This window comes from Vespa crabro, chromosome 8, assembly GCF_910589235.1.
Source record: "Vespa crabro chromosome 8, iyVesCrab1.2, whole genome shotgun sequence".
NCBI lineage: Eukaryota > Metazoa > Arthropoda > Insecta > Hymenoptera > Vespidae > Vespa > Vespa crabro.
In genome coordinates, this window is record NC_060962.1 from 9,230,230 (window position 1) to 9,255,244 (window position 25,015).

At 33.2% G+C, this 25,015-nt stretch overlaps 4 protein-coding genes across 10 annotated transcripts; 2 read left to right on the forward strand and 2 right to left on the reverse strand.

The window, feature by feature from the left end:
- Positions 1–94: 94 nt before the first annotated feature.
- On the reverse strand, positions 95–6,447 carry LOC124426193 (translation elongation factor 2). Its single transcript, XM_046967578.1, has 16 exons — positions 6,433–6,447; positions 6,269–6,341; positions 5,962–6,128; positions 4,716–4,930; positions 4,427–4,620; positions 3,929–4,137; positions 3,620–3,853; positions 3,411–3,524; positions 3,004–3,150; positions 2,546–2,786; positions 2,125–2,292; positions 1,632–1,921; positions 1,328–1,537; positions 1,065–1,247; positions 730–987; positions 95–448 (listed from the first exon to the last, which is right to left on the reverse strand). The coding sequence occupies exons 1-16, from the start codon at positions 6,445–6,447 to the stop codon at positions 380–382; spliced, it is 2,787 nt and encodes a 928-aa protein (XP_046823534.1). The 3' UTR covers positions 95–379.
- On the reverse strand, positions 6,420–15,186 carry LOC124426234 (cactin-like). Its single transcript, XM_046967675.1, has 13 exons — positions 14,829–15,186; positions 13,785–14,740; positions 13,521–13,697; positions 13,252–13,450; positions 12,651–13,156; positions 11,758–11,771; positions 9,834–10,276; positions 9,250–9,742; positions 8,504–8,620; positions 7,868–7,957; positions 7,522–7,794; positions 7,101–7,272; positions 6,420–7,027 (listed from the first exon to the last, which is right to left on the reverse strand). The coding sequence occupies exons 1-13, from the start codon at positions 15,059–15,061 to the stop codon at positions 6,867–6,869; spliced, it is 3,834 nt and encodes a 1,277-aa protein (XP_046823631.1). The 5' UTR covers positions 15,062–15,186; the 3' UTR covers positions 6,420–6,866.
- A 196-nt stretch (positions 15,187–15,382) lies between these two features.
- Positions 15,383–17,107, forward strand: LOC124426233 (cyclin-dependent kinases regulatory subunit). The gene is made up of 3 exons (XM_046967674.1): positions 15,383–15,645; positions 16,089–16,216; positions 16,309–17,107. The coding sequence occupies exons 1-3, from the start codon at positions 15,590–15,592 to the stop codon at positions 16,368–16,370; spliced, it is 246 nt and encodes an 81-aa protein (XP_046823630.1). The 5' UTR covers positions 15,383–15,589; the 3' UTR covers positions 16,371–17,107.
- Positions 17,108–17,660: 553 nt separating this feature from the next.
- LOC124425974 (excitatory amino acid transporter 1) lies at positions 17,661–24,577 on the forward strand. 7 transcript variants are annotated; one of them, XM_046967132.1, is made up of 10 exons: positions 17,665–18,634; positions 21,924–22,248; positions 22,399–22,582; positions 22,749–22,791; positions 22,915–22,954; positions 23,089–23,275; positions 23,366–23,599; positions 23,670–23,861; positions 23,956–24,090; positions 24,187–24,577. In XM_046967132.1, exons 2-10 carry the CDS (start codon positions 21,990–21,992, stop codon positions 24,335–24,337), a joined length of 1,425 nt encoding a protein of 474 aa, XP_046823088.1. In that variant the 5' UTR covers positions 17,665–18,634; positions 21,924–21,989; the 3' UTR covers positions 24,338–24,577. The 7 variants fall into 7 exon arrangements, with proteins under 7 accessions (XP_046823094.1, XP_046823088.1, XP_046823091.1 ...); XM_046967135.1 differs by lacking the exon at positions 17,665–18,634 and adding an exon at positions 19,024–19,350; XM_046967134.1 differs by lacking the exon at positions 17,665–18,634 and adding an exon at positions 19,797–19,917.
- Positions 24,578–25,015: the final 438 nt, after the last annotated feature.

The following is a 25,015-nucleotide window of genomic DNA, read 5'->3' on the forward strand; positions in this document are numbered from 1 at the left end:
TATATGAGAAATAATGTGCATTCAGGAAAAATTAAAAGTTATAAAAACCTTTGAGGACATTTTGTGATGGATTTTAAGTATATTACCAATAATATTTTTTGTTTAATCTTCTGTTTAATCTTTTTATATTGTTCATGTTCGGAAAGGTTACAATATTGTTGCGATTTCATGATTGATAAACAGAATTGCTGATCCGGAGATTTTTTGGGACAGTTAACAAAAGATAACATTAATTTCAATAAAAAAGCGATGTGAAGAATTTAATTCGTTTTGACACAAAAAAAGTTTCGAGGGGGGCCTCTTTTGTATCAAAATGAATTATAATCTCCGTACATCGCTTTTTTACAGCGCATACGGTGTGTAAATTATTAATTATCGGTTACAATTTATCCAGATATTGACTCAAATCTGGCAATCCCTCTTTCAAACCCTTCCTCTTACGCGTGTCCTGTTAAAAAAAAAAAAGAAGAAACATTTTTTATTACAAAATTTGTAATACTTTGTACATAACATACATGTATATATATATATATATATATATACACATGTGTGCATATACATTTATATTTATGTATGATCCCCTATTCAGACGAACTAGGAAAAAAACTCTAGATAGCCTAAACTGAGAGCAATTGCTTTCCCACGAAATTAAAAATGATAATGCATTTATCTCTCATTATCATCAGTTATGCTCGTGGGCAAACTTGATCTTGGATTGATTATATTTACCTGCACAACTTGGTATGGTCGAGAGGTCGGTTCCATTGGATCACCTGGTAAGATTTGCCAGTGATCGAAGACGCACTGGGGGAAGGCTTGTCCACCGGTATTAGAACGCAAGTCAGCAGTAAAGCCAAATGATTCATTTACAGGAAGATAGGCTCTAACTACGAACATTGGAGTACCGGCCACTTGCTGTTCTTCGAATACGTGACCTCTTCTACGGTTCAGTACTCCATAAATACCACCAACAGCTATTTCAGGACACTGCAAAAATAAATCAATATTATCATTCATCAATAGCTACTTTTTAAATAAAGAAATATGTATTATTAAACGCATACTTGAATTTCACATAAATAAACAGGTTCCATGATTCGTGGCGAGGCAGTGAGTAGACAGGCATAAAGGCAACGTCTTGTGGTAGGAATGATTTGTCCACCACCTCTGTGAATAGCATCAGCGTGTAACGTTACATCGTGAATGTTGAAACGAACACTTCGCAAATTTTCCTCCGAAAGAACACCCTAAAATGAAACGGAATTAATATATCTATGAATAAACTTACATATGTAGGCTCTATACACATATAGAAACAAACACACACCTCTTTTGTTGCCCATTGGAATCCAGCTACAACAGAGTCTTTGATTTCATTAAGATATTGCACTCCTTTAGAGCAATCGACAAGAATATTAGGACCAGTTCCGTCTGGTCCAAAGCACCAAATTTTTCTTGCTTCGGTTACGTCATAATCGTATCTTTCATTCAAGTATCGTGCACGTATTTTGAAGTCATCTCTTGGATTTACTTCGCCCTGTAAATAATAATACGTTAACTCCAAGTACAATGCGACAAAAAAAAAAAAAAGAGAAAAAAAAAAGAAAAATCATTGAACGGTCATCACATACATTGTCGATATCTTCAGCAAGACCATCAGGCATTGGACAAGCCATCATGAAAAGACGGTTATGTTTATTAGGAGATTTCGATAAACACATTTGATTGGATTTTTCGGAAATAGTTTCTCTGTATGATACGACGGGATCAGACTTTTTAATAGGTATACAAGCATGATCTTCTTCAAGATCTTTCAAACAGATCTCAAGATGAAGTTCACCAGCACCGGCAATAATATGCTCTCCAGATTCTTCGATGATACATTGCACCATAGGATCAGATTTCGCAAGACGCTTCAAACCTATTTCAATGTTTATTATTAAATCGGTGATGTGGTAAACATCAAAAAGAATTTAAAATCACAAAGAACGTATAAAAATCAGATTTTCGATAGAATCATTGTTTTCTTTTCATAACCCAATGCTCTTTTTTTATATCATCATTAATTCTATTATATTAACATTTGTATATAAATAAATGCAATGAAGTTATAAAAGTACATACCTTCAACCAACTTCGGCAAATCTGCAGGATTCTTGGGTTCAACTGCTACACGTACGACAGGAGAAACCGAGAATTTCATCACCTTCATATTATGCGCATCTTTAAATGTGGTAATCGTACCGGTTTTTACCAAGAACTGATCAACACCAACAAGCCCACAAATGTTACCTGTACAAAAATAAAGAAAAAAAAAAAAAAAACATTTTTTATATCGTTGAAGTTAAACTTGTAGATAGTTTTCTTTTTTTTTTTTTTTAATTTTTACATCAGATGGCCGTTCTATTTTATTTCACTTATAATCAATACAGGTCTGTGAAGAAAATCATCATAAAATTAAGAGTAGAAAAAAAAAAAAAAGAAAAAAAAATTCTATACAAGTTGTTTAATATATAAAGAATTTAGATATTTACGATTTACTAACCAGAAGGTACATCTTCGATCGCCTCAACATAACGTCCCATCATCAAGATAGTACGTTGAATAGCTTTCTCGTATAGATCATCTTTCTTTCCGGGTTGAAAATTCGGTCCCATTATACGGGCTTTCATACCAGTACTCACTTTACCAGAGAATACACGTCCGAAAGCATAAAAACGTCCCTTATCAGATGTTGGTACCATTTTAGATACATACATCATGAGAGGTCCATTCGGATCACAATTCTGTAAAAGAAATAAATTAAATATGAAACATTTCGAAGTTGCTTGAAATAACATTCATCAATAATTTGATTAAAGTAATTATTGTCAATCAGTTGTTCTAATTATCTGTCATTAAATTTCAGTACAGGTCTGTGAACATAATCATCATTTGGAAATATCTATTAAACTTTTAAATTATTAATGAGCACAATGAAATTAGTATGACATGGACAATCACCTTGATACCAATGGCAGCTTCATCATCGAGCGGTCCTTCGTACAACATTTCCATACGATACTTTTGTGCAGTTACTGGAGAAGGTAAATGAATTGCAATCATTTGAAGTAAAGCTTCGCCGGCTGGTAACCACGATCTCATAACAACCTGTTAAAAAAAAAAAAAAAAAAAAAAAAAAAAAAAAAAAAAAAAAAAAAAAAAAAAAATAGCTTTTAATTTCAAATACGAAATATGAAGTATAACAATAAAAAAAAAAAACAATCAAGTTTCTTTTCAGTCCAAGTTCGAATTATCACTCACTATCAATCAGAAGAGGTGTCAGAAAAAAAGTAGAGAACAATCATCATGAAATTGCTTATTGCATTACGTATTACGTATAAATTGATGATAAAATAATAATGACATACCTTAAGAAGTGCTTTCCCATCCTTATCCTTATCTTCTGGTTTTAAAGAAATACCTAGTTTCTGTAAAAGTGTATCTGCTTCTTGTTTTTTGAAATTCATAATACAATCAAATACCTACAACAACGTTAAGATATAATTATAATAATAAAACAAAGGTGGTAATACGATGTTATGCATGAAATTCATATTAAAAAAAAAAAAAAAATTACCTTGTAAATTGGATCTAAGACATACATACAGAATGACCGTTTATTATCTATTTCCTTTTGTTTACTCCACTTCTTGGTTTTTGGATTAAAGAAAGATTCACCCCATAATCTGTTCATAAGCCTAACAACATCTATTTTGAATTTTTCTGCATACATTTCGGAGAATTGTTTTAAAGTGAAAGCCCAACCATGAAGACCTGAACCAAAACCTACAGATCCTTTGCTTGGATCTACCTATTAGGGAGTAAATAAATTAGTTCCGTTTAAGTAAAAATACTGAAAAATAAATTCTTAAAAGAAGATACTTACTCTGACTTCACCCATAGGTCCATCGTCATCGGAGTACGTTGCAATAATGACGTTAACATTTTCAACGATACGTTGGAATGTTTGATACAAGTCTTCACTATCAAGCTGTAATTCTAATAGGGCACGGTCCATTTTGTTCATGAATAAAACAGGCTTAATACGTTCGGCGATGGCTTGTCGAAGTACAGTTTCTGTTTGTACACAGACACCTAAACGATATTGAAAAATGTTAAAATTATGCTTTACTAATACCTCAAATATATTATAATTTTAATTGAATATATTTGTAGAAATTGTGTCTTAGCATATTAGTAACGAACATAAAGATAGAGGTTCACTAACAGCGTTTCAACACAATTTTCTTCATTCTCCTTCCATTATAGCACTGTCAACATTGTCAAAGTAAATTAATTAATTTTTACAAATCGATTAACGCACTACAAAGTGACACTTGTTGTGCTGGAAGGAAACATATGTTATAAACATAAAATAACATACCGGACACACAATCAACAACAACAAGAGCTCCGTCCGTAACACGAAGAGCAGCTGTAACTTCACTAGAGAAGTCTACGTGGCCAGGTGAGTCAATTAAATTGATCAAAAAACCTTTTTCATCTTTATCGCGTTGATCGGGATTCGTTATAAAGACTAAATCTTTTTGCTCGAGTTCGAAGAACATAGATATAGCACTGCACACAAAAAAAAAAAAATTATTTATATTATAATTACTAGTGTTATATAATTTATAATCATCGATGCGCCGTATATTTTGATATCCACTTACGTCGATTTAATAGTGATACAACGCTCTTGCTCATCTTTACGCGTATCCGTAAATCGTGTCTCACCAGCTTTAGCTCCAGCGATAATACCAGCCTTCGATACAAGGGAGTCAGTTAAAGTTGATTTTCCATGATCTACATGAGCAATGACGGACATATTCCTAATGTTTTTCTTTTTGTCCATCATGGAACGGATCTCGTCTACCGTGAAATTCACCTGGAACAAAGAGGATCCAATATTGAATTTAGAAGAATCAATACAATACAAAAATTTTATATCATAGGACAAAGTCAACAATTCTTTTATTATTACGTCGTTGTTATTATTTCAATACTCTAAAATATCGTATATTATTAAACTTCACATGACTGAATGTACGAAAGTAATTGAAATAGATAATAAGGTGTTTCTATATATCGCGAATAAAACAAAAATGAATCTATATTTAAATACCTACAAAATTGGATATTATTCTAATTAAACAGAACTCTAAACGAAGCTTATCCCTGGAGGGGAAAAAAAAAAAAAAAAAGAAAAAAGAATTCTTAAATAATTTAGATACTGACCATATTGAAAGTAAAGCCTTGTATATCTTGACAAAAATATACAATACAGGTATTCTATGATTTACATTGAAAGTAAATTATCCATTCCAATGTGGAAAGCTTGACGTCTATTTTATTTATTTAACGTCTATGTATTTTCTTATCGATGAAGTCCCCGAACATAAAGCAATAACGATTCCAAATTTTTACGTTCGTATTATAGACGCCTATATTAAATTTTGGTATATACTCTCAATTTTATTTGGATACCCTTTTATCATACATCCAATTCAGAAGGCGTCGCTAAAAGCTTGTCTTTAAAGTCGACGATATTTCCTTCTGCGCACGTTGACTCCCATAGAGGAGAGCCAAAGAGCGTTCCATGACACGTTGCTTTTACAACGGCAGACGGAACATATTTCGATGTCGAACATCGACGAACCTCAGCTCTTTCGACGTGAAATTTATCAGGAACTTTACGGCACATTTTTTTCAGGATACCGAACAATCTTTGTCCAGGAAGATCCTTCGTAAGGACTCGAAATTTCTTCACGAAGGAAGTTGCGCAATCCGAAGTAATCCGCCAGTTTACAATTTATCTGAACCCAGTTGAGAACGCGTCTTCAAAAATATTTACACCTCTGCACTTGGCGAGTCACAAAGATTCGTTTATACGCGATACTTTTTAACAATCGTACGTACCATTTTGGATGTTGTCCGATGTCCGTTGCTGTGGTCAGAAATATACGTGCACCAACAATGGCGGACTCCCTGGGAAAGAACAGGAGTTCTGCGAAAGGGCAGAACGTTTAATGTGCTACAGAGGGAGTCTTCGCATTTCAAGCCATCATTTCGACCAATCAGTAAGTCTTAAACCCCGCCACGTCGATTTTGCTGCGTGCGCATCGAAGATGCAATTGCATATGACGCTACACGCATGTAAGAAAAACGACATTATATACAGGCTTTTTTCCATTACATATACATGTATATAATATCTTAACATTACACGGACGCTCTCTAGATTTCAGAATGCCTTTAAAGATATATTCATAAATGGTATTTCTAGTAGGTGCTGCCCTCTATACATTAAGCTAATCTTTTATCTTTGTTAATGCGAATAAGCGATCGTTTCAATGCAAAAATTCATAAATGCTTTATAACACATAATACTTGCACTTTATTCATTTTACACAGCAAATGTCATTTGATAATTCAATCGATCTATAAAATACAGGAAATCTAATAGTATCTGTACACACACGCACACGCTCGCACACACATACACACGCACAGGCACACGCGCACACACGCACACACACACACGCCACGCGTGCGCGCTATAACGAATGTATAGAATTAAAAATGAAATTAACTTAAAAACAAATTGTCGATACCAGTCTTGCAACATTCGAGCAATTCAAAAGAATATTAAGTATAATCGCTTTGTCATACAATAAGTCCTAATATCTGCATATTTCCAATAAAATGTGTTAGTGTTTTGTTTTTTCTTTTTTACGTGTGATCAGCGATGTTTATCATTACTGTTATACTTAAACAGATGCGTTTATATGTATTATGAGTTTTTAAAATGTATGATGCGACCTTTAACGATTTCCTTTACAGCTTCTTTCATGAATAGTTACACGATCAGGATTGAAAGTTCTTCCGCAATTTTTACATGGAACTAATTGATTAAGATGAGTCTTCCAATTAGCTTCTGCCGTCGCGGATATGTCTATTACAGTATCTCCCGTAGATGGATCCTCTGTAAAAAAAAATACATATATAATCAAAACTAAAATTAATAATGGGAAAGAATTTATACAATCGATACCAACTCGTATAAATAACATCTGGCTTTTGCGGTTCCTTTCTCCTTTGTTTAGGCGATAATTTGTTGTTCTCCAAATGCCATTTTTTCAAACATTGCGGTTCATGTATGGCTATGCTAATGCTTCCAAAATCTCTGCCGCATATATAACAGGTGATTGTCCGTTTATGTGATATATCCTAAAATCAATGTATTATCCATTCTTATGATCGTTCATGTGTCTTCTTCTTTGTTGTGCGAATTACTAACAGCGTTATATTTATTAAACGATGTATGAAATCACGCAATACTATCTAATTATTAAGAAAAAAGCGAATTTTCATAAGTACTTTATTTTCATTAGTACTTTCATAATGAAATGAAATGATACAAAACTGAAATTCTTAAATAAACCGAATACAATAAGTGTGCTTTCCCTGATGACTCACCCCATTAGGGTTGTATAAAGAATTTTCCTGCAAGCTCGCGCTAGGGGAAGATTTTTCTTTATGCGACGAACCCCTTCTTTGCGAGGTCGTTATCTGCTCTTCCTTTTCCATTTGCCATCGTTTCATACATTGTGGTTCGTGAATCTTTATGCTTCTTGTGCTGAAATTTCTAGCACAAATCTGACAAGGTACCATAGGAGGACCGCTTCGAGCAGAGGTCATCGAAGATTTTCCAAAAACATCTATTTTCTCAGTTTTCTCTTTATCCAAGTTCTGTTATCAAAAAGATAAGAGTTTAGATTGGAAATGATCGGCATAATGCAAATTCTATATTTTATTTACTGGCCTTTGGACTGGCTTTGCAACTGTTCGAATGAATCAACAAACGTTCTGGCAAAAATGTTCTTCCACACTTCGAGCAAGGAACCAATTGCATCTGTAACGTACGATTGATATATTAATAACGCAATATTATTAATAACAATAAATATTGTATTATAGATTAAATGGAATAAAAATTTAAGTGCGAAATTGCACTGTGAACGAGCGAATACTTTTTCCAATAGTCGCATTGCGGCTTAGAATTTTTTTTTATTTAATCATGGTCTCGATTTTCCCTTAAGGAACGAAGCGCATATCATCAATCTAGGTCAGCACCTTGAACACGATAGGGTTGAATCGTGGTGCGTGACCAGACTCGTTCTTTCTCTCTCTCTCTCTCTCTCTCTCTCTCTCTCTCTCTCTCTCTCTCTCTCTCTCACTACACAAATAGGCATAATCCGGTGTTCTTATAGGACTTTCTTGTCTGATATAAATGAACTTAATATATGCTGATAAAATTCTTAAGTGCACCCTTCTACATAATCAACACTATCAACCAAATGAAATCAACTCGATCCAACGTGAACGGTCGTTAATTGTCTTATCAGAAACATTCTATTTAACAAGCTATCTATCATGTGTTAATCGCATTGATAAAGACCTGACTCTCTTCCCAAGCAACTGCATTCCATTCTGAATGATCAATTGGAACTTCGGGTCGTTTAGGTTTAGGTCGTCTTTGGGAGATCGGCAGAGAATTATTTTCTCGTTCCCACTTCTGAAATGCAATAATATTTATTAATAAAAATTTAGATGTGTATATTTCAATAATTTATATAAAGTTATGTCGTAATAATCTAAAAAGAATATGTAATTCAATGTATATGTATATACGCACACGTACATACTATATGCGCGCATCGATAATTGGTAGGAGTATATAAAGATGATGACGTCATTAAAAAAAATCGACACGAGATAGGTGAAACGATCAGTGTCTCTCATATATATATTTACACACACACACACACACACACACACACACACACATATATATATATATATATATATATATATATATATACATATATATATTACATATATGATGAATTGCGCGTCCTATCGTAGGCGTGGATGTCATTGTCGAGGTCATAAGAGACATATCGAACCACGTGTATACGTTGCATAATGCACGAGAAACTACGATCCAACGACGATACTTCTCTATATAGCTTTTATACGATAACAATCTTTTGAACGTATCCGATATGATCTTGGACAATACTCAAGTGCGCGCTTCCTCATCGATTTTTCAACCTTGACGTTTAGCATTTCAGCTTTACGATGACTGACATCAAATGATACTTTTCTATAAAATTGAAAGTATATTATATAAATTAATCTCACCTCCATACACTTGGGTTCGTGAATGGGGAAGCCAGCGGTGCCGAATTCTCGACCACAAATGTAACAAGTTACAGTTTTTGGTCCTCTTCTTATCGGTGCCGAAGACGGTCTCATTGATCGATTCGATCGCTCTTCAGAAACAATCTCTTTCGTTTTAACATCTCGAACGGTCATAGCATCATCCGGTTTGTTTGTTTTATTTTTATCGCTGCGAAAATTCAATGGCATCGGTTTCTGAATGGTCTTTGGTACCGACACCTTGGTCTTCGACGATACCGACATAGCAATTTTTGTTTTTCCAGGTCTACCATCCTTCGGATGACTGTGAAATCTTTCGGGTTGATCCGATCGTCCGCATGTTCTACACGGTTCTGGAACGTTTTTGCTCGTCAGATTCGTGAAGACCTCGACGTCGGCCGACATGTTGGCTCTTGAATTTTTTTTCCTCAACGACGATAGCGTTTGAACTTTGATCGGTCCGTTCCCGTTGTTTCTATGAAAATGAATATAAAAAGATATAAAGAAAAATAAAATTCCTAATTTAAAAAAAAAAAAAAAGAAGTTGCTAATCGAAACGCAAATACCTGTTGTTGTTATTATCGAATCTTTTAATGTCTGGCGATAATTTCTTTCCGAGATTAGAATTTTCCTGATTGATTAGGCGCGACTGCTTTTGCATCTTCGTCGATTCCGGAACAGTATCGATATGAGAAAATCTCGCATCGAAGATCTGCTCGAAGCTACGTCGTTTCTGACGTAAAGCTATGCGATCGTTCCAAGCAGGACGAAGGTGTTGGTGCTGTTGTTGTTGGAGACCGAGGAGAACAGTTTGACGACGACGGTTGGAAGGGAAAAAGGCGCTAGTCGAGTTGCCCCCACTAATCGTCTTTGTCAGCTCTTGCTGGTAACGCGTCATAGAATCGCAAAATAATTCCTTACTCAGCAAGGACATGTCGAGTTTGTCGACTAGTTCTGGATTTAGGACGGTAGGTTTATCAAGATTCGCAGTTTTCGGTCGCTCGATCTCCTCGTAAAGAGGCTGAGATCGTTTTATCTTTGGCGGCCAGGTACTCGTTTTTCCTAACGACGATCTCGTTTGCGAACCATCGCTATCTTCGTCGGTAGATCGACCTCTACTGCTGTTACTGCTGCTGTTGCTGTTCTTATTCCTATTTTTCGTCCTTTCGGGTGCTAAAAAATGATTTTTGTTCTCTCTCTCTCTCTCTCTCTCTCTCTCTCTCTCTCTCTCTCTTTGCTTTCTACTTGTTTTATATCTCAGTTTTCATTTACGCAAAAAAAAGAAGAAGAGAAATGGTAGAGTATAAAAAATTCAATTACCTCTGCAATTTTCCAAATTGTCCCTTATTATCAAGAAAGTCTTCTCGGGTAAAAATTCCATGGATTCTCGTTTCCACTTCATGATGATTTGTTTTCAGATGCTAATGTCGAGAATTTGATTTAATCGAGGTGGTCCTCGGTGATTAGAAACCTACAAAACTTACATTATTATTCGATATTTTGTTCCTTCTTCTTTAATGTACATAAGTTTTTTAATTTGAACGAATCAGAGATTTTTTCGATGATAAAGAACGATCAAGTATGTCGATTACGTCGAAATTTCATTATCGTCTTCGAACGATAACGAAAGAAATCTTTTTAATATTCCGAATGTTCAATAGCGAACGATCTTTTTGTAACGCGTTGTTTTAAAGAGACATTTATGGTTAATTTAGATGTACAGAAGAAAATTTGTTTATCCTTAAATTCGAGCGCTCCCCTTCACGCGCAAAGCCAGGTAAATCGTGCTCGATATATAATCGTGTAATCGTTCTTTTGTTTCGAAGAATGATTAATTGGAACGTTAAACTTTTTCTAACAACGTGTTTGCTTAGGCTAATGCATATATTTTACGTACATTTACGACATATATGTAGGTATCATCGTTTCGATACGATTATTATATTTAGCTTGTGAAAAGATCGAATCGAATAGTTTAGATATACGAAAAAAAAAAACAAGAAAAAAGAAAAAAGTGAACGAGTCTTAATGCCCTCAAGATCCTCCAATCGAAAATAAATATATTTTTCTAAATGAGATACATGAAATAAACACAGAGAGAATACATTGGATGAGTTCGATCGCGTTCGATATGAGAATGTCGCCTTTGAAAATTCTTTTTTCTCAGCAATTTTCACTACAACGACAATTGCCAGTTTTCTTTTCTTTTGCTTTTTTTTCCCCCCCCTTCAATTGTGCGTAACGTTAAAAAATCGTAAAAGAAAGGGGGGAAAAAGTAGCCGTGGACACACGTCTCCGTAGTAGCGAATTACGCGGTGCACTGAGCTTAGGTTTACCTTGCCATTGGCTTTATATATATGTAGTGCCTATTACGTTTCTCACTGATTGTGAGAATGTATTTGCGGTGAAAATACAGGTGGCCGAGAAAATCGATCCAACGAGCACCATTGAGCTCGTTTCTGGTATACGTACGTATTTTATGTGACTTACTCTTCCGTCATCGGCTCGCTAACGCCACGAAACATTCAATATTTCAAGCCTTTAGAACGTTCAAACCAAAACACTGATAGTGTAAAGGCATATGTTCTTTTCACAACTTATCATAAAAACTTGCAAATTTTTTACTTTCTGATTATTTATTTGTTTTATTTTTTTTTTTTTTTTTCTTTATTTATTTATTTACTTATCTTTTGTTTTTTTAATATATTCACGAAGCGAGATTTTATATTATGAAATAAATGCGAATAAAATTCTATATACATATATTAGACCATATTATACCATATGTTTTTTTTAAAGAGTTAAACAAGAAATTAATATGGACTCAGATATTGCAATGTTTGTCAATATCGATAATATTATGTGAAAAAATGAACTATAATATGGGTGCTATATTCATTCTAATTATATAACAATGTGAAACTTTCTAAATTTTATCGCTTTAATATTGTAAATGCGGGTATGCAAATGAGAAGAAATCGTGTATTTTTTTTTAAATAATTTCTTCTATTATTTTATAAAGATTATTATATATTTTTTTATAATACATTTCATTAGTTTTTTTATTTTTTTTTTTCTTTTCTTTTTTATTTTTTATTTATCATAAGTATAATCTTAAAAAATGTGTTTCTCTCAGCTATAGTATAATTAGTAAATTAAATGTTTATTTACAAATATAAATAAATATAAAATCCTAACATATTATCGTCGATATCTGTATCGTTTGAAGTGAAACCACAATTGAAAAATATTATTATGAAATTGGCATCTAAAACCTCTTTTATACGAATATTCCCATTCTCTATTTACAATCTTAAATGCAATATCTTCGTAAGGAGGACCGGCATGAAAACGTAGAATAGCAAAGTCTTTATTGTCGGCACATGGAGTCAAGAAATATTCCGGTGTTGTGTTTTTGTCTATGAGATCGGGGTAAAATATATTGAACTTGTAGCCTTGTACAATTTTCGGTGGTGGATTATCCATGTCATAATGCGTTTGATTATATTTGTTCCATTCGAAACCTGTGTGAACTCTATTAAAATATCTTGGTTTCCGTGGCCTATATTTATCGGACCATAAATAAATTTGTGCTTCCAATGATGATTCTACGCTAAATTGTGCCTCATCCGAACCCATGTTTTTCCTTGCTTCTCTGTGCATAGCTTGTTCTTCTACGGTCATTACATTTTGAACTTTACGTCCAGTACTTAATACTTGATTTCTAGCATATTCTAAACGTTGATTATCATCCTCTTCTAAAGTAACTATCGTTCCTGGTTCTAGTTGAGAATAAGGTATATATTTAGGCGAATAACCACCTGTTTCATATTCACAAAATGATTCAGATAACATATCATCCGCTGCATTCCCAGTTTCTTGCTCGTCCCTACAACAATCACACGAAACGATACTTAAAAAATAATCCAGAAAAAAAAGGAAGAAAGAAAAGAAGAAAAAAAAAAACGAAAACGTGACACGTACTCTGACTGACTTTCTTCGCTCTTCTCAGCAACATTATTGGTAGTAGGTTCTTCTTGTTTTGTAGAATGCTCGCTTGGCGCTTGAGATCCTTCTGCTTCGCTTTCTGTTCTAGCTACACCCTGTTCAGCGATCAAGACCTCCAATTTTTTACGTAAATTTTCTTGATGCCGATCCCTTAATCTAGCTCTTGCCATATGAGCTATAAAGATAGATTAATTTTATAAGTAAATAAAAAAATATATGTGTAATATCAAGTTATTATATAATACCTTTTAATTGCGACAAGAGACTTTCCCAATAACCAATATCAACTCCTTCTGGCTTTCCAGTAATTTTAGATTCAATTTGTAATTGTAATGATTCTAGCTGAGCTGCTGTTTTTCCTTTGAAAATAGCAGTAACATCTTTTGCCACAGATGCATGAATTCCTTCTCTTCTACCAACAGCTATAACAAAAAATATACGGTTGTTAAATAATTTAGTTACATAAAAAATTTATATTACAATCTTTCATATTATCTACTATGACTTACCTACTTCATACTCTGATCTTTCTAATTTACGCAATTTATGTAATTCATCTTCCACAATTACAGTTATATCATTCCAATAATCCAAATTCTTCCCTCTTTCTAATTCTTTATAGACTTTAATGTCCTCAATGAGATCCTCCAAATCTTTAACATGTAATCCTCTTAAATATGTATACGGTTCATGCATTTCCACAGCATCAACTTCTTCTTCTGCACTGATATACTTTGCAAGAAGATCTATTGGTTTTGCACGACCATCCTGAATCCTAATACGCGATCGTAACCTTGCTTGCTCGAGATGGAATTGATCCTCTTGTCTGGCCCATTGTTCCAATTGCGCCGCTTCTTTTCCTCTCTGTAATAACGTCATTTCTTCCTCTCTTTGTTGTCTTTCCAATTCTCTTTCTTGTCTTCTTTTTTTAACCTTTTCTAACTCTTTCCTATTTTCTTCTTGCTTATGCCTATTTCTAGTCTCAAGTTCTTCTCTACTAACGCCAAGTAAACCTTCTTTTTCTAACTTCTTCGACCATACAAATGTCGACAGCAAATTTCCATCTCCAAATGGATTATCCGTATTTGTATAATGTAAATAATCGTTGTCCCAACCCATTCTTTCTTTACGTTTTCTTTCCTTAGCCTCCTTCTTTTTTAATCGTCTTATTCTTTTTTCCTCTGGGGTCTCTGCAGCTTTCATCAATTCCTTCTGACGTTTACGTTCTTCTATCTGTTTCTGACGTTGTCTTTGTAATTTTTCTAGGAGTTTCGTTGAGTTAGAGGACGAATCCGATGAAGACAAAGAAGAGGATTTGTTTGATTCATTTGACGAAGACGACGACGACGACGACGAGGACGACGAGGACGACGACGACGTCGACGACGACGACGATGACGACGACGACGACGATGAGGAAGATGAAGAGGACGATGAAGATGACGAGGATGAGGATGAGGATGATCTGTAATGTATTAATATCTGGAGTCAGTAAAAATACGTACGTATTATAGGTTAGAATTAAAGAATTTCATCTTCAAAAAGTAATTTACCTTTTTCTGCTTTTATGCTTGGACGATTTTTTCCGTGATTCTTGTGATCTCGATGAATTACGATGGGTCTTGGATTTTTTTTTTTTAGTATTCGATTTTTTAATATTTCTATGAGATTTTGAATAGCGTTCTACGTCATTATCGTATTTCCTATCATAACTTTTGTTCCTCTCTTTGTGTCGTGTGTCTTTTCTCGATTTTTCGGTATTACGTCTATGAGAAACTTTTTCCATTTTATTGTATTATTACACTTACGAAAATATTATCGTTATTAATACTACAACGTTTTACCACAAACAATAAATGTTCATTAACGTCAAATCTGAAGAATTATTCTCCAGATGTCGCCATGTTAGCGTCAATGCAACAGTGCAACTTTCGCTTTCAACCAACCTTATCTGAACTTCCGTGTAGATATTCCGTACGTGTGTAGATTATATAATTTAAACTAAAAATGGATATAAAAATAAATAATAATAATGTATAAAAGGCAAAGATTTCGCATGAATTTTTAATTAAACTCCATAGAATTGATTTTGTAAAAAGAACATAATTTAAAGGATCAATGACTAGAGAGTAGTTGGATTTTCCCCCACTTCTTTTAATTCTACATCCGTTAAACTTTCAAATCGTGCACCCTACATCGTCAGAAGGTTTTGGAAAATTCTCGAGCGGTTACTGCAACGTAGCATAGCAGCATATTGCCGTTTGTTTGGCCTCCTTTTTTTTTCCTTTGTAATATCACTATTAAATATTACGGAATGCCGAATCTCATCTATTATTCCGACAAATATTACGACGATCTTTATGAATATAGGTAAGCCCAATGACGGTTTGCTTTTATTGTATTTACTTTTATTTTTCATCCGTACTTTTTGTCTCATTATACAAACGAAAAGATTACGTTATCCAAATTCGCAAGAAATTTTTTGTGACTTTTTTGTTTTCTTTTTTTCTTTTTTTGTTCCTACGTTGTAAAAGTACAACGTCGTATTTAAATGGCTAGCCCAAGGTATGCTTTTGTTTGCTTTGTTAATACCCTCGATATTAATATCTTTGATATGATCGATGAATCATTCGAATTAATCATAAATACGTTTAATCTACTTTTATTTATTTAACATTTAAAGCAAAAGTTCATTTTCTGTAGATTTGAAATCTTTGAGACTCACATGCTTGGCCAGACATATTTGCTCTGAATATATTTATGTAGAAAAGTTTATGTAAGGAAATGTTATAGATTATGATTATGTTATTTAGGCACGTGGTTCTACCAAAAGATATGCAGAAATTAGTGCCAAAAACTCATCTAATGTCCGAGCAAGAGTGGAGAGCTATTGGAGTTCAACAAAGTCAAGGATGGGTACATTACATGATCCATTATCCAGGTAAAGAAAATCTTTTCAATTATGATACATCATTATATATATGTATGTTAATCAATTCTTAAAACCAATGTATTTTTATTATATTCTTCCAGAACCACATATTCTCTTATTCAAGAGAAAGATCACATCTCCTCCACCAGAAAATAATTCGTAAGAGTGCGTTACATTTCATTGTGAAAATATTTTTTTAAACCATAGAAGCAATGGAAGGGTTCAGCGCTAGATAATTCATTTTAGCAATTGAAAATAATATTATATTTCCAAACATCATAAAAGTGAAGTATATGTTATTATAAAAAAAAAAAAAAAAAAGAAAAAAAATGTAATCGTTTTAAATTTAAGACGTGACATTAGCTGTGCTCTTCTCATAATTTACTTCAATATGTCATCGAACTATCCTGTATATATGTCTATAAACTACTTTAGCTTTTAATATTCCATCCTGTTAATGACGTTTCCTGGAAAGATAATAGAAAATTCAATATCTCATTGAATCCAAAATGATGAGCTGAGCAAGCCGGAAACATATAAAATAAGAAGTATTCTAGAAAACTTTTTGTGTTAAGTGCCTTAGTATATGGTAAATTTGTCGTACTTTTCACGATGTGTTTGAATAATATGATAGAGTAATTTTTATAAAACTTCATCATATTACTCACGTTATTTTAGTATTCAGACTTATTAAAAAAAAACAAAAATAAAAAAAAAAAAAAAATAAATAAATGCGTCTTCGTTTTCTCAAACTTATTGTAAGGGTAATGTTTCCATTGACAGTTAGTATTTTTTTGTAACTTAATATTTAAATATTTGTATACGTATGAGTAATAATTGAGTTCGCTAAACAAAAAGACATGTACCCATAATAAAAAATAAACGTTTCTTTCTAATTGACATCTCTCTTGCATCTATATGTCTATATCTTACATATATATATATATATTTTCTTTTTTACCTATATTAATATCGATTCGATAACACTACAATTCGTACAAGTAATTAAACTTACAGACACTAAAACTAAAATACAATGAAAATATTGGGATTTTCCTTCACGCCTAAGAGTTAGGAACGTTATAATAATAAAAAGGTCGAAGCAAATTTAATAAATACGTGTTTAAAGACTTAATTGAAACTACAATGTGCTTGACCTCGATCTAATTAACATCGCTTATTATACGCGCTTATCTACCAAGCGTTTTATTATCTAAATATTTCTCACAGCAATTTCCATAAATTATACATAAATTAATTTTAATTATGTACTGACGCATATAACGTGCGAAAGCGTCGTTAGATTTGTCACATATGAGTATATATATATATATATATATATACATATATATATAAATACAACTTCATCCTCACGATAGCATCTATTCGATTATTATAAAGATTCCTATAATATAATAATTCAAAAATATAACGACAATATTAGCAACGTGTGCTATGGTAAACGAATGTTTGAGAAACATTGCTCCCTACTGATTTATTAACGTTAGAAATTAACAACGAAATATTCGATAAAACGCCCAAAGGATCGAATTTAATGGTAAGCAAAGATAAAAGGTTCTTGATCCGGTGACGATAATTGTTGACGATGAAAGACAAGGGATGTGTGCGTGTGGCCATACGTAAAGAAAGAGGGTGGGAGAAGAGAAAGTAGATAAAAGTTGCAAGAGAGAAAGAAAGAGAGGGACAGAGAGAGTCATCTCTCTCGAGGAGAGTGAACGATGACGATTGTGAGAAATAGCGGAGAGTGAGATTGCTCGGAGAGGGGGCAGGAGGGGCAGTGGGAGAAACAGAAGGGCTTCGAACAGATGGTTCTCAACTTAGCCTTTTAACTTAGACACTTTGGTATTTATCGGCTTTCGTAGGGTTGGGAGCTGGCGTTACGATCAGCCATTGAGCTCGGTTCTCCTCCCTCTTTCTCTTTCACTCTCTCTCTCTCTCTCTTTCTCCCTCTTCTCGAAGGACGAACTTTGTGTGCGTGTGTGATGCATTTATGGTGTCTGTAAGAGAGACAGAAGGAGCGGGAGGAAAAGAGAGACAATCGGTGATCATCGGCGGGCTCCGAAGGCAGAGCCGAGAGCGACCTCACGTTTTTCGAATTTGTCGTTCGCCGTCGATCCTCGCGAATAGTTGTGCGCGTCTCTGAGTATCTCCTTCGTAACGCATTATACGACAACGATATTTTAACGATAGCACATATCTCCTAAAGAATTATTTCGAAATAGTGCTTTTCCCGCGAAATAGAACCTTTTCGTTATTTTTCCAATTGAAAATTTGAATTTTCAAAAAGTCGCGCGGCACCACTGCCATTTTGGATAGACATATAGATGTTAAGAAGATAGTGAAGAATAAGTCCATTGCATCGATACGGGGTCTATATAATATCGAACGAACGGTCTCTCGACGAGAGTAAGTAAATTCTCCCGATGATATATATCTTTATTCCCGCTCTCTTCCCTTTCTCCTAACACGTCGCTACCGTCGCCGTGGTTACCTATTCTCGTTGGTTCAAGATCCCCTACCTTAGATCTTTTATTGTCGCGTACACGAGCGCCGATGCTTCCTTCCTCCCTTTTCTATTTCTATTTTTATTTTTTCCCTTTTTATTTTTATTTTTATTTTCATTTTTTTTTTTTCTTTCTTTCTTTCTTTCTTTCCATCAACGCCGTGAACACCAAAGACGTATTTCGAATCGATCGACTACGGTAATCGTTTCCTTTTTTCTTTTTTTTTTTTTTTTTATATATATTATAAAAGTAAGTTATAATAATAGGGGATGGGGGGAGGGAGGGGTGATCGATCAATCGTACGAACGATAATGTTATCCGTAAAAAAGTGAAAAAAAAATCGAATGATTTACGAACGAACGATTCCTCGGGGCACGGAAGGGAAGGGGAAAGGGGTCGGCGATAAAATGTATATATGAAGAAATATTACGAGTTGTTCGTAATCAACGTGGTCCACAGACGGCTGGACCACATGTGTCACATACGAGTCGCATAAAATTCGCGCGAAATAATCCAACTTTCTTTGGACTATCATGGACTTTTGTGCTCTTATTGAATCTTCGAATGAAAAAAGTGTGTTCCATCGTTTCCTGCAAAATTGCGAATAAGGGACCCAATGTAAATGAGTTTCTTCTTATCGGATTCTTTTTTATGATAAAGTGTGCGTGAAAATAAAAATCACGAATGACGAACAAAGAAGCTTGATAAATCAACGTCGATAAGAGGAGTCGTAGTTCTTGAATGAGATACAGGTCTAAAAAAAATCGTACAAAAAGAAAAGTCCTTGGCGCGAATCGCGTGGGCGTTGAACGCGCTTGTGAAAGGAAAATTTAAGGACCTTCTTCTCTTTTACCTTCAATTCGATGCTCAAACGTATGGGAAATAAAATAGATAATGTTACAAAATTGATCGATCAATCCTTGTCCACAGTTGGTTAGCTTTAAAGCGAGATTTAAGCGAAACATTTTTGGCGGGAAATTCGAAAAAAGAAAGAAAAAATCTTAGGACTCGAGATATTTGACCTCGAGAAAGATGACCCGAATTTTTTTCGAAGGTAAGACGGGCATAGTTAGCGATCACCTTATTTGGATCGACGCATCGTGCGTACAAACAAGATCGTTGGACTCGAGTGTCGAGCCAAACACGAGGAAAGTGGACGAGAAACTTGGATCGAGTTTATCGTTTGTAAATATACCTTCTGTCCTTTATTATGTTCGTAATATATCTCGAAATGGCAATATCCTAGTGAATTAATACGTTATCATTGGTATTCAATTTAAATATTTAGTAAACGAAATGAGGTTAGATCTGAAATGTTTCACCATTCGTGTTATCTTACAAAGAATTGTCCTTTGGCCGTCTAATTTGTAAATATATTTAATGGGTAAATAACTTCCTTCCGTGCTTTTTTTTTTTTTAATTTATTATTATAATGATTGTTAATCGTCGAGGTATCCCATTCTTTAGATCGTTTTGTCTGGAAATGATAAGCACATATTGTTTTTTTCGTTAAATCAAATTGACTTTCTTTCGTGCACGTGTAAGTTTGTGTAAAAAAAGAAAAAAAAAAAAAAAAAACGGAAAAGGAGATCGTAAACGAGTTAATATTTATCACTTTCCAACTACCACATGATCTTGCAAGTCTTACACAATTTATTTTCATCTTCTTTGCTTCGTAAGATCAATTCGTAATTGTTCTATAGATTGACTTAAGAGATTCGTAAATTAAAGAAATAGATGTTTTGTAAATAATGACTCACAAACTTTTCGTCGCATGATAAAAGTGGTTTTCGTTAATAGGGAGAACGTTGAGAACGATCGTACATTGCAATTATGCAAGGAATGCGGTCGTCACGGCATACGAGCAAACATTTTTGGAGTTGGGCTTTTCTTCCTCATGGGGTGGAAGAACTTGAGCTCTATTTCATTTTTTTTTTTTTCATTTCTCCCACGAGTATGCTCGTAGGGATACTCACAAAATTATACCTCGAATTATATTAAAAATCTCACCATTTTCTCCTGAACTTATATTTTCGATGGATTGCAACATGTAAATTCGTTTACCGATCTATGGTGTGGTTTTAACCGGTTCGTACTAGTTTTTCCCTGGATATATATATATATATATATATATATATATACGTATACATATATATATATATACGTGTAGGTACATTGGAAAACTGATAAATACATTTTGTATACACGCCTGCTATTATATTGGTGAATTAAATGAGGGGGGAGGGGGAAAGATGCCATTATCCGACACTACTTCATCGAGAGTAACAGCTTTCATGGTGTTCCTTCGAGTCAAAGTTAATTAAAATTTACATTGGAGAAAAAGAAGAAGAAGAAGAAGAAGAAGAAGAAAAAAAGTAGAAGACTCTTCTCGCGAATATTCTTCTTTCATAAGAGATATGAGTATCTTCTTTATTAAAATTTACGATAAAAAAAGAGCGGTTTATTACATTTGTTTTTCGATAAAACGCGAATAAAAATGAACATAAAATGGTAAAATATAATATTCAAGGATAATACACAGTAAGATAAATAAAACGAATAGATCCATAAAAATCAGACATAGCGTGTGTGAATAAAATGTTCTGTTCGTCGAATCTCCAAAATAAAACATCCTTTGCGTAATAGTTTTTTTTTTTCTTTCTGTATCTTTATATCAAGACAAAGAATTGGATTTAACCAGTTTAACGTGTAACATATGAGTATTTCATTATCTTAGGACGAGAAAAATTTATTCAGAGTCTTACGTATAAATTGATCATTCACGACGTGCGATTATATGAAATTATTCCAATGTTTCATTTATCACAGGCGCCCTTTTTTTCATCTTTTTCATAAAGTAAAATTATCGCTTAATCATCGTACACGGTAAATCAACTAAAGCACGCGCGTCTGTGTGTCATCGTCGTATTAATTTTGAATTCAAGACGATTTAAGATAATATTGACTTTATCGTCTCATTTTTTTTTAGTTAACGCACATATTATAGATATATGTATGAATAATAAAGAATTTTTTTATTCGATCTCAGGCTTCCTTAAATTTTGATGCATCTTTATTCAAATAACGCGAACATTGACGGAACATTTGAATAAATTTAAATAACTTTGCGCCTTAGAAAAATTATTAATTACGATTTAATCGTAAAGTTCGATCGCTATTCAATTTCACAGGTTCGACAGGCGAAGACTATTGTCTTAAAATTTCAGCGATTTCGCTTTTAAAGATAATAAGACGATATGGCGCGTCCAAAAAGATGGAAGAAGTGCATGTCGGAAAATTTATTGACTTTGCTGACGATAATCGGCGTGTGTGCCGGCACTCTAGTTGGCTTCATCTTAAGGAATATCGACAAACCGGAGGGATGGACATCTCGAGAAATAATGTATATTCAATTTCCTGGTGATCTTTTTCTTAGGATGCTTAAAGGACTAATTTTACCTTTGATAGTGGCTAGCATTGTCAGTTCAATCGGTAGTTTGGATCTTTCTCTTTCAGGTGAGTAATTCGTTTGAATAATATAATAAATAAGATTCGATTCTTTTCTCTTTCTCTCTCTCTCTCTCTCTCTCTCTCTCTTTATTTGATATCTCAAGTTAACATAATAGAAAGACGATAAGGAATAATAAGTTCATTGAAATTTTACAGGGAAAATCGGTATGAGATCGATTTATTATTATGGAACTACAACGATTAGTGCTGTAATTCTTGGCATAATTCTTGTCTCCGTGATAAGGCCCGGAGAAATCAGTGGACATTCTTTCGACGATCAAAATGATTTAACGCCTATCAGAAATGTTACTACCACTGATACGCTATTAGATTTAGTCAGGTACTTTGATTATGTGTTTAATAACTCCAATAGAGGAGAAGAGACGATTATAATATATCATTACATATTTTTTAATTAATTTATTATAAAAGTATCACTGGTACACAATATTTCTGAATATCATAAGCGATGTAATTTGTTTCATTTTTTTTTTTTTTTTTTTTAGGAATGTATTTCCGCCGAATCTTGTTCAAGCTTGTATTATGCAAGTAAGTTAATGATAAATATTATGATTGAATATTTTTTCCAAATAATAAATTGATATTATAGAATAAAAGAAAATAATATAAATATAATTATTCTCATCAAATATCTTATTTTTTTTATTTCAGTATCGTACGATATTAACGAAGCCTAAAAATGCGACGGATGGTAAGAATGATCTATAATATTTTCAACGATTATTATTATCTTTTTTTTTTTTATTTGCTCCAAGTACAGATTAAGAAAATTATTAATAAATATATAGTGTTACTAGTAATGATATTAATTAATTGCTTTTCTAGATATTGCTATAGAAAATTGGGATATTTCACACGTATATACCGATGGAACCAATACTCTTGGATTAGTAGTTTTTGGTATTGTTTTCGGGATTACACTCGGTAAAATGAGAGAATCTGGAAAAGCTTTGTTGGATTTCTTTACAGCATTGTCAGAAGCAACAATGATTATTACCAACTGGGTCATTTGGTATGGGAAAATTAAATTCTTTTGTGAATGATTTAAGAATCATTTTAAGAGAATGTATGTTAATATAATTATTTTTTTTTTTTTTTTAAGGATTTCACCGATTGGTGTTTTCTTTTTGGTTACTTCAAAGCTTTTAGAAATTAAGGATATAAGTGCCGTCATTGGTCAATTAGGATTATATTTTATGACAGTTTTATTGGGACTATTTCTCCATGGTTTTGGGACTCTATCTGTTATATACTTTATCTGTACCAAAGAATTACCTTTCAGAGTTATTGGAAAAATGGGACAAGTATTAGTAACAGCATTTGGAACAGCTTCAAGGTGAATATTATAAATTTCTATTGCAGTTGTTGTAAAAAGTTATTATATATAAATATATTTACTCACTCAGTACTGCCACACTGCCAGTTACTCTACAGTGCTTGGATAATATGGGAGCAGATCCTAGGATAACAAGGTTTGTTGTACCAATTGGTGCAACTATCAATATGGATGGAACTGCATTGTATGAAGCAGTTGCAGCTATATTTATTGCTCAAGTTAGAGGCGTATCATTGACTCTTAGCAATATCATTGGTGTTAGGTATTTTATTTTTATCATATCTTTAAAAAATATATACTTATGAAATGACTGTCAAGTATCTGGTAAAATTAATCACTTTCATATTTTTTTTAAGTGTGACTGCAACGGCTGCAAGTATAGGTGCAGCTGGTATACCACAAGCTGGTCTTGTTACAATGGTTATGGTATTAGACACCATAGGTTTACCAGCAAAGGATGTCACCCTTATTATTGCCGTAGATTGGCTGTTGTAAGTTTACGTTTAAATCTAAAATTACATTATCTATTTGTGTCATTTTTTCTCTAAACCATAATATTATATACTTGATGGGTTTGATTTCTTTAGAGATCGATTCCGAACTACGATTAACGTAATGTGTGATGCACTCGGAGCTTGTATAATCGAACATATGAGCAAAGGAGAACTTGATGTACCTGCATTGAATCAAACAGAAGATTCTATTGAACTTGCTCAATTGCGAAAAGCAGAAGCATAATCTTTTCTTTTTTTTATTTCTTTTTTTTTTTTTTGTTTCCTGCATGCTATTTAAAATAGCATTTATATGATATTATATTATATTGCACAGTTCAACTGTGTCTCTTTAGAGATTTATACATTTTTATCTTATTTAATATAATGCGCTTACAAACTAAGATGTTTGTATAGCAGAATTTTGTGAATATCACTTTTAATATATGTACATACAAATGCAAATACAAATTTACAACACGGCCAATTTAGCTTTAAACTCTTTTCACCATATTCACATAGATTTATTATATACATATGTACAAAAGCCATACATATAATAATTTAAGAGTATATATGCCGTTATTTTTATAAATATAATATCTTAAATTATTATGATATACTATCAAGCAATAATCTAAATCACATTGTACATATACAATTTGCATATGGAATATATTTAATTGTTAAGAATTGTTATTCATAAAAATTATAAGTTAATAACAAGAACAAGAGAGAATACAATAATTACTTGTGTTCGTATACAGAATGTTATAATGAAATTATGGGTGACGTAGGAGTTATCTTGAAGCATTATTACAAATGTTTTTCTCTAATGAAAGTACGTATGCGTATTAACTTACCCTTCAAATAATCCTTGTTCTTCTTAATAACATATAGAATAGGCAGTTTCAATATTATAAAA

Excerpts from the sequence above, each read along its gene's own strand:
- LOC124426193 (XM_046967578.1), bottom strand. Across the intron at positions 2,293-2,545 it reads GATCGAAGATGTACCTTCTG|GTAACATTTGTGGGCTTGTT; the intron begins GTTAGTAAATCG and ends ATTTTTGTACAG. Across the intron at positions 449-729 it reads GACCATACCAAGTTGTGCAG|GACACGCGTAAGAGGAAGGG; the intron begins GTAAATATAATC and ends TTTTTTTAACAG.
- LOC124426234 (XM_046967675.1), bottom strand. The coding sequence starts at position 15,061 with ATGGAAAAAGTTTCTCATAGACGTAATACCGAAAAATCGAGAAAAGAC. Across the intron at positions 13,451-13,520 it reads TCTCTTGTCGCAATTAAAAG|CTCATATGGCAAGAGCTAGA; the intron begins GTATTATATAAT and ends CTATCTTTATAG. Across the intron at positions 9,743-9,833 it reads TTCGATAATAACAACAACAG|AAACAACGGGAACGGACCGA; the intron begins GTATTTGCGTTT and ends TCATTTTCATAG.
- LOC124426233 (XM_046967674.1), top strand. The coding sequence starts at position 15,590 with ATGCCGAATCTCATCTATTATTCCGACAAATATTACGACGATCTTTAT. Across the intron at positions 15,646-16,088 it reads GACGATCTTTATGAATATAG|GCACGTGGTTCTACCAAAAG; the intron begins GTAAGCCCAATG and ends TATGTTATTTAG. Across the intron at positions 16,217-16,308 it reads TTACATGATCCATTATCCAG|AACCACATATTCTCTTATTC; the intron begins GTAAAGAAAATC and ends ATATTCTTCCAG.
- LOC124425974 (XM_046967132.1), top strand. The coding sequence starts at position 21,990 with ATGGCGCGTCCAAAAAGATGGAAGAAGTGCATGTCGGAAAATTTATTG. Across the intron at positions 22,583-22,748 it reads ACGCTATTAGATTTAGTCAG|GAATGTATTTCCGCCGAATC; the intron begins GTACTTTGATTA and ends TTTTTTTTTTAG. Across the intron at positions 22,792-22,914 it reads TTCAAGCTTGTATTATGCAA|TATCGTACGATATTAACGAA; the intron begins GTAAGTTAATGA and ends TTTTTATTTCAG.